Source organism: Gallinula chloropus, assembly GCF_964237585.1.
Source record: "Gallinula chloropus genome assembly, chromosome: 3".
Classification (NCBI taxonomy): domain Eukaryota; kingdom Metazoa; phylum Chordata; class Aves; order Gruiformes; family Rallidae; genus Gallinula; species Gallinula chloropus.
Window position 1 is genome coordinate 97,459,795 of NC_140087.1, and position 16,379 is coordinate 97,476,173.

A 16,379-nucleotide genomic window follows, 5' to 3' on the forward strand; every position below is an offset into this window, starting at 1 on the left:
ATCACCTTGCAAACCATTACATTGCTTTGACATGGTAAGATTTGTTTCACTTCAAGGTAAAGATCTAGCAGAGATCAGGCAAAGATCTAGCAGAGCAGTTTTGAGCTTTCTTGTTACTGAAGAAACTTCATGTCACAGCTCAGATCCTAGCAAGATCTCACAATCAAATCAAGAGTTGCAACTACTGACAAAAGAGCTATGGCAGTGTAAACCAACTTGAAGTTGAATGAAAAAAAAAACCCCAGTGTTGACTGTATATGTTTTTACATGGTCATTCACTTCAGAGCTAAATTCTATTCTTTTGAAATCTTGACTTTTATTGAGTCAATACATATACCAAGAGTTTGGGAAGTAGCTGTGTAGATGGCTTAGTATGCTTTCCTCTCAAGTACTGGTTTAACTCACTAAACCTAGAAGTTACTTCTCTCAGAGCACTTAGCTCTTCCAAAATTGCTTATGTTGCAATTTGTTGTAAATTTCAAGTGATAAAGGTTTCTGTGTCTAAATTCAGTTTAGTGTATGACACTAGTGGCCACAGAAGAGCTTTTTAAGCAGGAGTATGACCCTAACATTTTCATAATTGCTCTTTCAGTAGTGATGCAACATGAATTGTGGCCCAAGTTTAGATCAGGAAGCTCTAATGAGCCCTAATAGAGGGATGGGTAACTTACAGATAAGACATTTTTATTTCTCTAAAAAGACTCAATATGCAACAATGGAAAGAATAGATGCATGAACCAGACCAGAGGAGGAGACTATGACTATCCCAAAGTAGTTAAAATCAGCTTCTCAATATCACACTCATTTTGTCCACGTAGAATCCTAAAATAACCATTTTCTCCCCAAGATTTTCCCCAGGAGTTTGCAGCAATCTAAAGAAAAACAAAGAGTGGGGAAAAAAAGATTATATGTTAAAGTAGTATTTAAAAGTGCAATGTATAGAATACAAAATTAAACTTTTTGTGATAGTTTCCTTTTAAAGGGACTTTTTCAGATTAGTGTACTGAGAATCAGAATGTTTACTGATTTCCAATCATTTGTTCCTTTTTGTTTTGATCAAAATTTCAGTTCAAAAACCGGGGTTAATACAAACAGAATGGTATTTCTACAAGGCAGTTTGATAAATTGATGCAGAAATATTAAGATAACTCAATTATTGGCTGGAGAAAGTGGTCATTGAAAGAATAATGGTAAAAATTCCAGTTCCAACTAATCTATTAAAGAGAAAAATATTAAAAAGCTGACTTTTAACAAATTAAGTTTTGTTCAGGTAGCTATTGACATATGGAAGAATTTAGTTTCTAATGAAGTCAGTAGTTTTGTCCTAGATGTCAGTGAAACTATCTACAGTAAGCCCTGCAATCAGCTATGTAAACTCCAAATTACCTTCTGCTGGACACAGGAATAATGAGATGAGCTGTTAATCAAAGTGATAAAATCTGACTTAGTCTAAATGGCTGAAGGCCAATGTTTAATTTTTTTTTTTTTCCTGTTATCTGGATAACATTTGCCAACAGTATTTAAATAATAGTTTGTCTTTTCCAAATGTTTTAACAAATACTGATTACTTTTACTGACTCTCCCCTGAGAAAGGGCAACCCTGGCTACACATACAGGCTGGGGGATCAGATGTTGGAGGCCAGCCATGTTGAGAGGGATTTGGGGGTCTTGCTCTGACTTGGCTGGCTCTGTGTGAGGCTAGGAATTGCACTTCATGATCCTTATGAGTCCCTTCTAACTTAGTATATTCTATGATTCTATGATTCATTTTCAGGCATCTAAAAGAACTGAGTCATCACAAGAAATTTGAATAACATTTGAGAATTTGAATGAGATTTGAAACAGAAAAGATGTAGTAAAAAACACAGATATGGGTTGAAGATTGGATGAAACAGGCTTTGAAACTGAGGTAGATGATGCTATAGTTCAAGGATCAGTATGATAAAAATTTCCAGAAAAGGAATAGAATTATGCAGGAGACTTTAAGTTGAAGGAAAAAAATACATGCAGAAAGGGGGAATGAAAGGAAGGAAGTTGGCTTTAGGTAATCTGTGTTGTAGAGATATTGTCTTTTGCCTCAAAACACAGTGCATAGGATTCACTTACCCAGAACTTCTGGTTTTGTCCATTTTTGTCAGCTAATGCTCCCCACCTGTTGCAAGAGATGGGAACTGTGAGACCTTTGATGCATGTGTTCACATTTTGTAGCTTTAAAAAAGCAACCAGAAATATTTCTCTTAGTGAGTTGTGCTAATACCACTCTCAGAAGACATGTTTAAATAACAGACTCTGTGAATGATAAAAAATGAAGATAAGCATCCTCTAGCCAAACTGCCATTAGAGGCCACAAAAACTTAACACAAGTGCAGTTTTAGTTTGTCATTGCAAAAACCTATTTTCATTGACTGAATCTCTCCTCTGGAGAGCCTGCCAGATGAACTGAACTGAACTGTGTAGGAGTATTGAAATTAATGTGAACACATTTCTTCAATTCAGCAGAAGATCCCTAGGAACGTTTCTGTTAAAGATCTCATCCAACACCTTTACAAAAATAGCTGGTGAGCTGGGACCGAAAATGTTCCCAGCTTTTCTCAGCTTAAATTAAATTGCTGACAACCTAATCTGTTTTATGAGTGGGTGATGACTTGTAAACTTACTTGATGTTTCTTTGACATCTTTCGGGACATGCTAAATGTTGTGGCAATATCCATGAAGCCACAGAAAATACTGTCCCCACCTGACGGGTGATAAGACCCTCATAGTTGTGTGGTTGTAGCTGAACTGCACAGTGCTCAGTTGTTAAGCCTTGCTTTTCCTATGTACCAAGCAGAAGATGTTCCAAGACCATCATCTGGATGTAGCTCAATGAGACAAAGCTGAACTGTACATCTTAGGTAGCTAGATATAAATGGTATGTCTACTGATTGCTTAAAGTACTCTGCCTTGTTTTGCATTTGTACTCTGAATGCTTGTACCTATAAGTTAATACAAATAAACAGAACACCAAAGATGTAAATTTTACAGGTTTTAGCACAGTAGAAAGTTAATTCTACAATGTACAGAATGTCATTGACAGGCTGGATATCAGTGTATATCCCACCACCAGCAAGAGTTTGAGCTATATTTTCAGTGCTCCATTATCACTTTAAAGGCAAGCAGCAAAAATATGATGAGTAATCCCACACTGTGAATGGGGAAATTAGGAATTCTGTTTCATCCTTGTGAAACAATTTGAACAGCCGTGGTGGTATCAGGACCCCTTGGTTAACAGAGAACCTGCAACCAAAGGGGAAAAAAGAGTGAAAATTGGTGACTAGCAGAGAGGTAAAGTCTGGATTACGGCTCCAAGCATAAATTAATGGCTATTGCTCATTAAATGCAAGGAATCATAACAACAACATTGGTCATAATGACCACTGAATGTAATTATAGTTGTTTAAAGAGGTCTCATGATGCTTTTCCTTTATGGTTGGACTCAATGATCCAAAAGGTCTTTTTCAACCTGGTGATTCTGTGTGATTCTTTCAATCACTACATGAAAGCACAGGGATTATTAATAATCTTTGCCATTCCTTTGCCAAATATATTTTAGATATAGTCTGTCATAATAATAAATTCTAACAAAAAAAATATAATAGGCTTTCTGATTTCATATTTGATTCAGATTGATTTTTTTTTCCTCATGACCATTTTACTTCAAAAAATATACATCAGCTGCAGTGTGAAAGTGATATTTACATCAATTTTAAAGACCGAGTAAAAGGGCCTTGAAATTGTATTCATGTATTCCTGCATTCAGGGCTACACATTACCTCTCCCACTCGTTTGAGCAGGATGATGACTAGTTCTTGCAGACTCACATTTCTGTGATTAAATATTTTTCTAACGTTTGTTATTTTCTAAACAAAAAAGTCAACTTCTAGTTTCATACAATGATAGGTGTTTATTGATTCTCAGGAATCTTTCTAAATAGAAGAAAACCTAGAAACAAAAATGCAAAAGGATCTCTTTTTTCCTTAACTATGATATATCCATTAATTTAATGTCATCACTGTCAGACACAGAGGTACTTGACACATCATTTTATCTTACAGTTTAGAAAAAAGAGCTACTTAGTAGTCCATGTCCATGGGCATTCATCCAAACACTCTATTACTACATTAATTTAAAGTATACAAGAGTGCAGCCAGTGGGTCAAGAAAAGTGATTAATCCCTTTTATTCAGGACCTGCCATTCCCTGTCCAGAACACTGAGCCCAGTTTTGGGCTTCCTCACGCAGGAAAGTCATTAAAAGGTTGGAACAAGACCAGCAGGAATCCACTGAGATATTTGTGATCTGGAGCACATGAAGAACAAGGAGAAGCCAAGGGAGCTGGCTTTGTTCAGGCTTTAGGAGAGATCTATCTTTTGTCTTTTGCTTTACAAAGAGGGGAGGGTACAGAGAAGACAGAGCAGACTCTTCTCATACACACAAAACCAATGGTCAGAAGATGACAGTCACCATTTTAAGCAAAGGGAATTGCAATTGGACATAAAGAGGAAAAAAAGTTATTTTATAAGAAAAGAGGTTAGGCACTACTGAAGTGAGAGGTTGAGGAATATCTGTCCTCAGTGCTATCCAAACTCAACCTGAGAAACCCCGTGAACCTTAATTATAAAGATGGCTCTGCCATCTGGGGGATTGAGTAGATGACCCTCAGAGACCCTTTCTGATCTGAAGTATTCAGGGATCTAAGCAACTTGATCTAAGATGGCTCAGCCAATTTAGGGCTCAGTAAGTTGGACCTAACAACTTCTAGCCTTAGTTAGTGTACAGTTTTATGAGTTATTAAATTTTGTATTCAGTGTATAGATTTTGTGTAACAGTTAAATAACTAAGTACACTAATAGGCTGTGATGGGGGAAGTGATTTTGCCTTTTTTTTTTAAGGGCTGCAGTCTAAAGAGCAGATAGCAAAGTTGATTTACTGTCTACTGATAAAAACTATTCTTGGCATCAGAAGCAGGACTTAGCAGGAAAGGTGAAATGGAGTGTCATCTCCATAGATGCTGACCTTTACTGGCAGCAACTGTGGCATTAGGTCCTAGGCCTGCTTACCAAGTCTTTTCTAAAACTTGGCACAGTTTGTTCAGGCTTGTTCCAAAGACTGGCTGAGATTCACCAATCCTCATTTCTCCCAGGCTAAACCACTTCTTAGTCTAAAAAAGCACTCAGCTGTAGTGGAAACAGATGTTGGTTTGTGAACCATGCTCTATATATATTGTTCAATGATGCAGTATTTGTAGCCACATGCCAGTTTGATTGACATTTTGCCTCTGGGAATGAATGCCAGCTCCATCAAGAGCATTTCTGGGGATTTCTTGGCTTATTCATACTAATATACCTTCTAGAGAGGAAGCAATCCTTTCAAAAAATCGTAAGTGGAAAGTGTTTCTGCAGTAGTATCCTTAGGAAAGGAGGACATATATTTGAAAATAGACTTCTCAATTTTTAAAAATAGATTTCTCAGCATAAGTATTGCATTTGATCTTTGCAATTTCTTCTCCCCTTTTCCTGCCTATAAAGTTATACATCAGTATTTTTCATGAGTTCAACCTTACTGATGGAATAAATTCATTCTGTATTGTATCCCTTAGTTGTACCTAGGAAACATGTTATGGCATCCAAGCACCGCTTAGAGTTTAAGCTTAATTTAAGTATCAGTTCCTCAGAGACAACTAATCTCTAAATATCCTTTATTTTGCTTAGCCAGACATCTGAGGAGGTATTTTTCTGAGCTAAAAGAAATATATTAAATCAATAAATAATATTTAGTTCACCTTGAATTTTAAACTGCTATCTACTTGTTTCTGTAAGTGCTCGTTGAAAGATGAGCAGACTCAATGAGAGGATTTTTTTTTTAATTATCACATAATACTTAGTAATCTGAAAATAAATTCAGAGGAAATGTTAACTTTCTAAAACTCTTAGCCATTCACTAGGCTACGAAGATGATTAAAGGGCCTGGAGCATCTCCCCTATGAGGAAAGGCTGAGTAAATTTGGACTGTTCAGCCTTGAGAAGAGAAGACTAAGGGGGGATCTAATTAAAGATTATAATTATCTGAAGCAGGGGATGCAGGGGGAATCAGCCAGCCCCTTTTCAGTGGTCTGTGTGAACAGGACAAGGGGCAATGGCTGCAAGTTGGAGCATAGGAAGTTCCACACCAACATGCAGAACTTTTTCCCAGTGAGGGTGACAGAGCCCTGGGACAGGCTGCCCAGGGAGGTGGTGGAGTCTCCATCTCTGGAGACATTCAAGACCCGCCTGGACACCTATCTGAGTGATATGTCCTAGGGAGCTGCTTTGGCAGGGGGGTTGGACCCGATGATCTCTCGAGGTCCCTTCCAACCCCTACGATTCTGTGATTCTATGATTCTATGAATAGCAACTGGACAGCATCTTATTTCAAGAATTAAGAAAATCTTGTTTCGATAGAGTCAATAACATGTATGTTTCTCTACATAGACAAGACTCTGTACAAAAATCTTTTCTTGAATCTGGGTAATCATCAAGATTTTACTTTTTTATTTGCTACAGATTTTAAAATAAGGATTGGTCACAAAAGTTAATTCATTAATAAATTAAAAAGTAGTTCTCGTGAAACATTCTGTGAGTAAAAAGTAACCTAATATATAATTCATAGCAACTGTGGAAACTGATAGCATTCCAGACCACTTTCCCTGGAGCTCAAAGAAAATGTTGATTGGTCCCACAAAACCTTCAAAACCAAAATTAAAAATATAATTATTAGAAGTATAATCCTGAAGTAGCTAAATAAGTCATTGGAATTTAAAAGCCATGCCACCCACTTCTCTCCCAGACAAATGAAAGATCTGTGCAGATTATGAAAGGCACTACTAGCACAAGGTTATTATTAATCAATGAACATTTTTGCTTGAGGTAGACTGTAGAAAAAAGAATATATAGTTCCTTTAAAATATTTCCAAAAACGTGGTGAATACAGTGTACTACTGTTTTACGGGTCTCCTCTGAGATTTAAGCAGTACCTTGGCATTATTATCCTTTAATGTAAATGTTAATTTCAGAACTGGAATAGGGATTTGTCTTTTTCCTGACAGTAAAACTCTATGAGATTTAATTCAAGATTAAGATAGCTAAACATATGTGTCCCACAGCATCAAATAGAGTGTATTGGAATCCATTCACTCTGCTAAATGTAGGTGTCTAGAGCTATTTGAGATGCCTTAGGTTGCCTGAGAAATCTGCATGCTTCTGGCAGATGTGACAGAGCACCTATGAGACATCCATGTCCTTTTGTAGACACAGCCAGATGGGAAGCTCTTCTTACTTCTGGTAGCACCAAATACTTGTGCAGGGGAATTTACAAGCAGTTGTAGCTGAGTTGCTATCCAGTCCCCACTGACTTTGTTGACTAGATCACCTTCTCTTTGATGAGAAGTTGATTACGTACCATGTCATACCTGCCTGAATTACAAATTGAATCCTGACATAATAATTTCCTATTGGGAGTTGAGATGAGCAAAGGAAAAGACTGGGAATTATTAAGAAATATACAGTCAACAATGTGTTAGCATGGGAATCAGCAGACAATAGAATGCATCAGATTCCAGAACTACACAACTGTAACACATGATTTCGGAATAGATGATGAAGTGAATTAAGACATTACACACTGAAGGACTTGAATTCTATTCAAGTTGAACTATTAGGGATAACACAGAAAATGTAGAGAATAGGGTAAAATTATCATAATAAACAACTTGGAAATCACAGTTCTGATATATGCCTCATTTTTCACAACACAGCACAACAATATAGACACTGCAGTTTGGTTGAACATTAAACGAGGAATATATATTGTGGTGAAAAGGTTGTTAAACTAATCTGGGATGCATTTTATGGTCCCTCATGGCTTGGAGCAATAGCTAGTTTAGGGACCAACAGATTGGAAGGAAAAATGACACTGCAGTAAATATTTCCTGTAAAACAACTGTGCCTTGGAGTTTTAATTGTTGAACAGAACCCTTGTGTGCTCAGCATTGTAAGTGAAAATGATTTAATAGAAGAGTAAATCATGTTGCCATTATCTGCTTTCAGAAAGTAATCTTTACAGAAAAGAAATGGGAATCTATTCAAGAATTTGAGAGGTAGACTAGAAGTTAAAATCAATGGAATTTAATAAACAATTGTTTCTACTTCCTAAAAAAACCCAAAACCTATTATACTTTCAGAGTTGTTAGCAGATACAATTTCTTTAAGACAGCCAATATTGTGTCTCCTACAGTTCTTTCTCTGATTTTGTTCCCAAGGTCCTGTAGTTCATGCAACCAACGTAGTCATTACCAATTTTTCCTAAAGTAGACCTATCTAAACCACATATTCCTAACTAATGACATCCTAACCTTGTTGAAGGTAACTGGAGATCTCCAGTGTCTCCAGGGAAGCCAAGGTCTTGGAAGATACATGTCATAATGAACAGCAAATTACACATGAAGTCTGTTTTAGGTATGTTCTCCTTTAAGGAGAAAGAAAGAAAACCTTAGTAGTTAGGATTAAAAATAGGCAGGATCATGTGTGTTTTGAGCGAAGAATTATACAGTGTGTGACTGGAGCACTAGATTAGATCTGGTAAATCACTGCTAGGAATAAAAAGAGCAACAGTAACAGGTATTTGTGTGACACATTGAGAAAAGAATAAGTCAAAACATGTAGACACTAAGAACATAGACATGTATAGGGCTCTAATGCCAAGCAGAAATAGAAAATAAGTGTCATATATCAGTCTATAGATAGAATAAGGGAAAGAAGTCCAAGAAAGAAAACATCGAGAAAAAATACCACAGAAATGAAGTAACTTAACTCGAATTAGTTCCCAGGTGGAAATGACAGAGACTTAAAAGTGAATAGACATATTCCTGGACAAAACCCATTAGAGAATAATATTACATTTTCTGGAAGATAACCAAAATAAGCTAATAGCCCTTTTTTGTCTCTTGCTTTCGTGATTATTCCATCTTGATATTTACTCCCAATGAATGACATTTCAAAAGCAAGCAGATGCCAGACCTCATTGCTCACAGAGACAAGGAATCTATTAGGGTTATTTTTACAAAACTTTAGACCACTAATGTCCCCACCTTTGGTATTTTTAGGGAAAGCTTATAACATTACCTCCTCCAAAATGTCCATTTTTACTAAGAAGAAAAAGAAGATATTTTCAGGAATAATTATGGAGAAGGTCTGTCTATCAATTACTGAAAATTACTTTTAAAAGGGGTTTTTCTTCTGTCTGACGAAAATATACAGTAAGAAATACACCACTTAGCTTTTCCAAAAGAAGCCATCATGATCATCAATCAAAAATAACCTTGAATAAAAGGAAGCAATTATACCAAATGGCATTCAGTCCCCTTCAGGAGAAAAGTAAGCAGGGTTCTTCCATTTACTCAACGGAAACCAGCTCCAGCTGACTCTGTAAGGAGAATTCTGGTGCTCTTTCAGATAAAAGGATGAATACTTGTGTGCTTCTATAAAAAGATTTTCATAATTTTGTGTGCAGTTTTATGTAGAAGAGGCACCTTAGCTGTCCTTTTCAGTAATAACTTTCCCTTGATATGAACTCTGTACATGTAGACTCTGAATGCACAACACTGCCTGGCAGTTAAAAAACTAGAATATGGAGACTTCTTCCACAGAATGGAAATTGGTTTGTTTGAACATATCCTAGTTTCATTTTCAAGAAACCTCATCACTACAACAAAAGTGGACTTCTTGAGAGAAGTGTAAAGAAGATTTTCATGAAAAAAAAAGGAGTTGATAATTAAACATCATTGAATAAAACAGCTAAAAAGCTAGAAATGCGACCTAAAAAACCAAAAAGGGTTACCAAGAGTGGCTTCAAAAACTGAGGTCTCTTGTAGGAACACCAGAAACTAGTTTCCAGCATGCTTACATTCAGCTTCGTAGATAAAATGCTGCTAACAGCAAATACAGCAAAGGCATCTAAATAGTGTGCTAAATAATATTACATAAACAGACTCCTTAAGACTGAATACATCAACAAAAAAAGAAATAAAGCCTTCAGAGCAAAGAAGTATGACAGGTCCCTTCCAACCTTACACGTTTTATAGAATCATAGAATGTGATAGGTTGAAAAAGGACTTTTAAAGGTCATCTACTCATGACCCCTGCATTAAGCAGGGACACCCTTAACTATATCAGGTTCTAGATCAGATCTCAAGTTGTTGATCACTGCAGATCTGTTGATGTTAGTGGAAGTCAGTGCTTTGCATTAACCACAGTTAAATAATGTACTTATATAGATCTTATTGCTAGAACATCAATGTTCTAGCAATGAGCATTCTGCATCATCTAACTTCTGCCATTCAACAATTTGTATCTAGAACAGACTTCTCACATACTGGCAGGCCCCATCTACCAGTCAAAACTACACAAACAGCAAAATACAATTTTAAATCACTCTTGCAAATTTTTTTCAACTTCAACTCACAGTTGCAGTTTCCAAGTTATGCAGTTTGTAGATTGAATATTGGATTCACTGACATCACTGGCAAAACTCCAAGATTTACAGAAATAAAGCTAAGATTTGTCTCTGTTTTGTTTGCCTGTTTGCATGCAATGGTTCCTCCCTGTCTTTAAAGAGTGGGGGTGCATAGAAGACAGGAATGTTTCACATCCTGTCTTCACAGACAGAAGCAATGACTTTGTTAAAAAACAGCATACATGCAGGATGTATAAAGGAAACACATGCATTCCGTTTTTAAAGTTATGGTCTGTACTCATAGTTTGTTTGGGGGTTTTTTTGGTTTGTTTTTTCTTCCAAGTATTTTAATTTATATTAACTTCTGCATTCACAAGGTCTTCAGGTCAAATAAGATAACTATATAACCTCCAATACAACCACAGCATAAACTTAGAATATTCCAGTTGGAAGGGACCTACAGTGATTATCTAGTCTGCCTGCCTGACTACTTTGGGGTTGACCAAAAGTTAAAACATTGTTAAAGCGGTGAGAGCCTTGGGGCATTGACTTTCTCTCCAGGAAGTCCATTGCAGTGTCTTGGTTACCCTCTTGGTAAAGAAATGCTTCCTCATGTCCAGACTAAACCGCCCCCAGTATGACCTTAAACCTTTCCCACGCATCTTTCCAGACAGCAGGAAGAAGACCTCAGTACCAACCTCTCCATTTCTCCTTACAAAGCTCTAAAGAGCAATGAGGTTGCCCCTCAGCCTCCTTCTCTCCAAACTAGACAAAACAAAGTCCTCAGACGTTTCTCACAGGACGTGCCTTCCTGCCCTTTCACCAGTTTTGTTGCCTTCCTCTGGACACAGTAAAGAACCTTCACATCCTTAAACTGTGGGACCCAACACTGCACACAATACTTACTCAAAGTGAGGCCGCACCAACACTGAATACAGCTGATAATAACCTTTTTTGACTGTTTGGTTATGATGTGTTTGATGCACCCGAGTGCACAGCTTGCTTTTTTGGTTGTCAGGGCACATAAACCATGGGATTTCCACAGTTATATGTTTAATGAGATACTTGTGACACTTTCTATCTCTGACAAAATATGCTGGTGATCAAATAAGGCTTGGTGAAGTTCAAATTCATCCAATTCAGCTTTAGGGAACTGAGAAGCTTGGATTAGGAAAAGAACCACTCTGCTTTCAAGAGAGAAGGATGCCTCCTGAAGAAAATTCATCCCACCTGAGTGCTGACCACAATCAGTGCTAACGAACTGGACTCATTTGTCTCTGATACTGTTTTCTATGTAGGGACTGCAAATTTACTGTAACCACGCTGGTCAAATAAATGATGAAATGTCTTAGATAAAGATAGTCTTCCCATAGACCATATAAGCACAGCAACAGGTTACAAAGATTACTTGGTCCCTCTCATCTTGATCGGATTTATTTTAATACCAAAGTTCTGCTTTTTTAAAAGGCTCACAGTACCTTCTTCTGCAGACAAAAGGAATGGGACAGAAATACACGCAGTCTAAAATTTTTCATCTCACTTTCTTCCTTGGACATGGTCATAAAACTGCCATAATGCTACTAAACAAAAAAGGTATAACTATTACAGGTTATGTACTATTCTTAGTACTGTAATACAAAATCCTTGTACCGTTCAAAGACTAGGCTTTCCCTCTGCTCAATTAGCCAGCAGTTTAGCTCTTATTCTTTAATTACAAGCCATTGGAGGTCAATGACTCCAAGTCCAGATGGAAGACTGTGACAAGTGGTGTTCCTCAGGGATCTGTGCTGGGACTGGTGTTGTTTAATATCTTTATTAATTATATTGACAGTGGGATTGAGTGAATCCTCAGCAAAGTTGCTGATGACACCAAGCTGAGTGGGGAGGTTAATGTGCCAAATGCCATGCAGAGGGACCCAGACAGGCTGGAGACGTGGGCCCAGGTGAACCTCATGAGGTTCAACAGAGCCAAGTTCAGGGTCCTGCACCTGGGTTGGAACAATCCCTGTTATCCATACAGATTAGGAGATGATGAGCTTGAACGCAGCCTTGAGGAAAAGGACTGGGGAGTACTTGTGGATGAGAAGCTGGACATGAGCCACCAACATGCATCTGCAGCCCAGAAGGCCAATCACATCCTGGGCTGCATCAAAAGAAGTGTGGCCAGCAGATCAAGAGAGGTGATTCTGCCCCTTTGCTCTGCTCTGGTGAGATCACACCTGGAATACTGTGTCCAGCTTTGGAGGCCTCAACACAAGAAGGGCATGGACCAGATGGAGCATGTCCAGAAGAGGTCCACAAAAATTGTCAAAGGGCTGGAGCACCTCTCCTATGAAGCCAGGCTGGGAGAGTTGGGCTTGTTCACCTTGGAGAAAAGAAGACTCTTAGGGGACCTTATAGCAGCCTTCCAGTACCCAAAAGGTACCTATAAGAAATCCAGGGAAGAACTGTTCACGAGGGCATGTAGCAATAGGATGAAGGGTAACAGTTTTAAACTAGAAAAATGGAGATTTAGGTTGGATATTAGGAAAAAGATCTTCAATTTGAGGGTGATAGATCACTGGAACAGGTTGCCCAGAAAGATAGTGGAGGCTCCATCCTTGGACATATTCAAGGTCAGACTTGATGGGGTTCTGAGCAACCTGATCTAGAGAAGATGTCCCTGCTTACTGCAGGGGGGTTGGACTAGATGACTTTTAAAGGTCCCTTCCAACCTAACTCATTCTATGATTCCAAGAAGACAGTTGGGGTCACTCACTAGTGCTCTTCATGAGATAAAACTTCTTAGAAAAATCTTGCTGGAACTTGAAACTACTGTTTTGCCTGGAGTTTTCAGCATGAGACATGAGTTAATTTATTAGTGAGTAAAGAAGTAAATCATTCCCACAAATATATTGTTATGAACTATATATGTCTCATTAATTTAACTGCATGAATCATCAAACACTTATCGTTTCACCATGATATTCCAATGTCTTTCTCTTTGCTGTAAAATATTTTTGGATGCTGTTGTTTAATTTTTAAACAACAATATCTGATGTTGATATTTTCCTGAAAGAAAAAGTGAAGTCACTCAAGGTTTCTTTAGTCAAGAAGAAAAGTATTTGGGTCATGACTTTTGGTGATTTAAGTTGTTGCTCTTTTGTTTATAACCTGAGTCTAAGCTTGAGTGAGGACAAGTGAACAGGAAAATGAAGAGAAAAACAGTGTCCTCAAAAACAAAACCTGAGAAGTTGCTAATACTAGTCACTGGTATCTTTTTTAAGCCTTTGGACTTTACACAAGTGAGTCATTTAATTGTATATTAAACCTTAGAGTGCTGTTGCTCTGTCTGGCTATGCCCTCAGCAGTAAAACACAAGTTTTTGCCTCACGTGTCAATTTTATTTCCATTAGTATGGCTTTTTTTGTTAAGAAATATTTAACCAATGTTTTTTCCCGGCATAGATGTTTCAATGCCATTTAATCTGCTGCACTATTGAATTTAAAGCTTCCAGTGAATCATTGATAAAAATAGAGGGGAAATGTGTTTCCAGTTAATATACAACTCTCAACATCCTCTTATGAAAGTCCTTTATCATTCTGAGCACCTTCCAAACAACTAAAAAGCTCTCTTCTTCATGAAACGGTATCTAAGCATTTAATAAAATTATCCCTGTCCCCTCCAAGCCTTGAAGTGACAGTCCATAGGTTTGATTGTAGCCAAAGACTTGGGGCTTTTGGGGCCTCTCAAAATTTCAGTGTCAGATCAGCAGATACGTTTTTTTCAGTTGTCCTGTTTTTGTGTGGGATAGCGTTAATTTTCTTCCTAGTAGCAGGTACAGTGCTGTGGTTTGGGTTTAGAATGTTAATAAATAATAATGTTAATAAAACAGTGATATATTGGTTGCTAGGTAATATTTACTACAAATACAGGAATGTTCATCTTCCTATACTGCCCACCGGTGTGCTGGTGCACAAGAAGGGGCACAGAAAGGACAGCTGACCAAATTGGCCAAAGGGATGTTCCATATCATATGACATCACGCTCAGCGTATAAACTGGGAGGAGCTGACTGGGTGCCAGTGTTGGAGTATAAGGGAAAGGCAATTGATGTCATCTACCTGAACATGTGCAAAGCATTTGACACTGCCTCGTACAACATCTTTGTCTCTAAATTGGAGAGACATGGAATTGGTGGATGGATCACTAAGTAGATAAGGTACTGGTTGGACGTTCACACTGAAAGAGTTGCACTCAGCAGCTCAATATCCAAATACAGACCAGTAACAAATGATGTTCCTTAGGGGTCAGTATTGGATGTGACCAGTGCTGTTTAACATCTTTTTCAACAACATAGACTGTGGGATCAAGCATGATCTCAGCAAGTTTTCTGACATCAAGCTGTGTGGTGTGGTTGACATGCTGGAGGGAAGGGATGCCACCCAGAGGGACCTGGACAAGTTTGAACTCATGAAGTCCAACAAAGCCAAGTGCAAGGTCCTAGCAAAATCTGAAGCACAACTACAGGCTGGGAAGGGACTGAATTGAGAGCAGCCCTGGGGAGAAGGACTTAGGGGTCTTAGTGGATGAAAAACTCAATATGAGTCAGCAATGTGTGCTTGTGGTGCAGAAAGCCAACTGTAGCCTGGGCTGCATCAAAAGAAGTATGACCAACAGGTTGAGGAACGTGATTCTCCCACTCTACTCTGCTTTCATGAGAACCCAACTGGAGTATTGAATCCAGCTCTGGTGTCCCCAGAGTAAGGACATGGACCTGTTGAAGCAAGTCCGGAGAAAGACTCTGAAGGTGCTCAGGGGGCTAGGAAGAAATTATTTACTGTGAGAGTGGTGAGGCACTAGCACAGGTTGCCCAGAGAACCTGTGGCTGCCCCCTCCCTGGCAGTGTTCAAGGCCAAGTTGTATGGGGCTTTTGGCAGCCTGGTATAATGGAGGGTGTCCCTGCCCAAGGGAGTGGAGTTGGAACTGGATGATCTTTGAGGTCCCTTCCAACCCAAACCATTCCATGACTGTATGATTCTATGATCTGAGAGATAAATCTTCTACTAAGTTTATATTTTGATTTTAATTCAGTCTAATTTTATTATTTAGAGATCTTGAGACAAAGATGACAGTTTCCCATGTCATTTTTCAGACATTAGTCTTCTCTAACAGAATGCAGCTGAAATATTTTTTTTCTGAAAAATTTGTTTTCCTTAGTCCCACATGCCATTTGCAGTTTCATCATGCTTCTTTAGCTTGTCTACATTCTGGTGTTATTAAGATTCATAATTATATCTGTATATACACATAGATCTATGCATGTGTCGGTGTGCATATATACAAACATACATATGCAAGACTTTCTGAAGATACTATCTTACAATAAATATGTACCGGTCAGGTGGTCATTTTGTTTTAAGGTATTTTATGATGCCATTTGTTTCAGACTCTCCAGTCATTTCTCTGTGTAACTACTTAGTGATTTAATAAATTCACCTATGCATACTCCCTCCATGTCAAAGAATAAAGCCCCATGGTGTGTGCTGTAATTCAAGTCTATGCATCGTTAGATACTTGCCATATTAATATAGTGGTACTGGTCTACAGTTGGGGGGAAATCCACTAGTGTATTATACACAATCTTCTACAGCAGCTTCAGTCCTGGGTGTGTGTTATTGTGGATTAAAAGGCTGTGCATCTACACCTCTTTCCAATGCCCCCAAAAACATGAAAATGAACCAACAGCAAACTTATGTTGGGAACCAACAGTATCCTACCTCTGACAGAGAAACCTTTGGGTTCCAAAATGGACCTTAACATTTTACTACGTTCTTGACTGGTAGAAGAAACGAGTAAAAGAATACACTTTACT

At 38.1% G+C, this 16,379-nt stretch overlaps 1 protein-coding gene across 1 annotated transcript in view; it reads right to left on the reverse strand.

Moving 5' to 3' along the window:
• Positions 1-761: 761 nt before the first annotated feature.
• TINAG (tubulointerstitial nephritis antigen) overlaps positions 762-16,379 on the reverse strand; it is a gene marked incomplete at both ends in the record, with an annotated part of 48,039 nt that continues 32,421 nt past the window's right edge. The window contains 2 exons of the mRNA XM_084262045.1: positions 762-872; positions 2,107-2,152. Coding sequence (XP_084118171.1) covers positions 762-872; positions 2,107-2,152 — 157 coding nt within the window. The remainder of the gene's footprint in view (positions 873-2,106; positions 2,153-16,379) is intronic.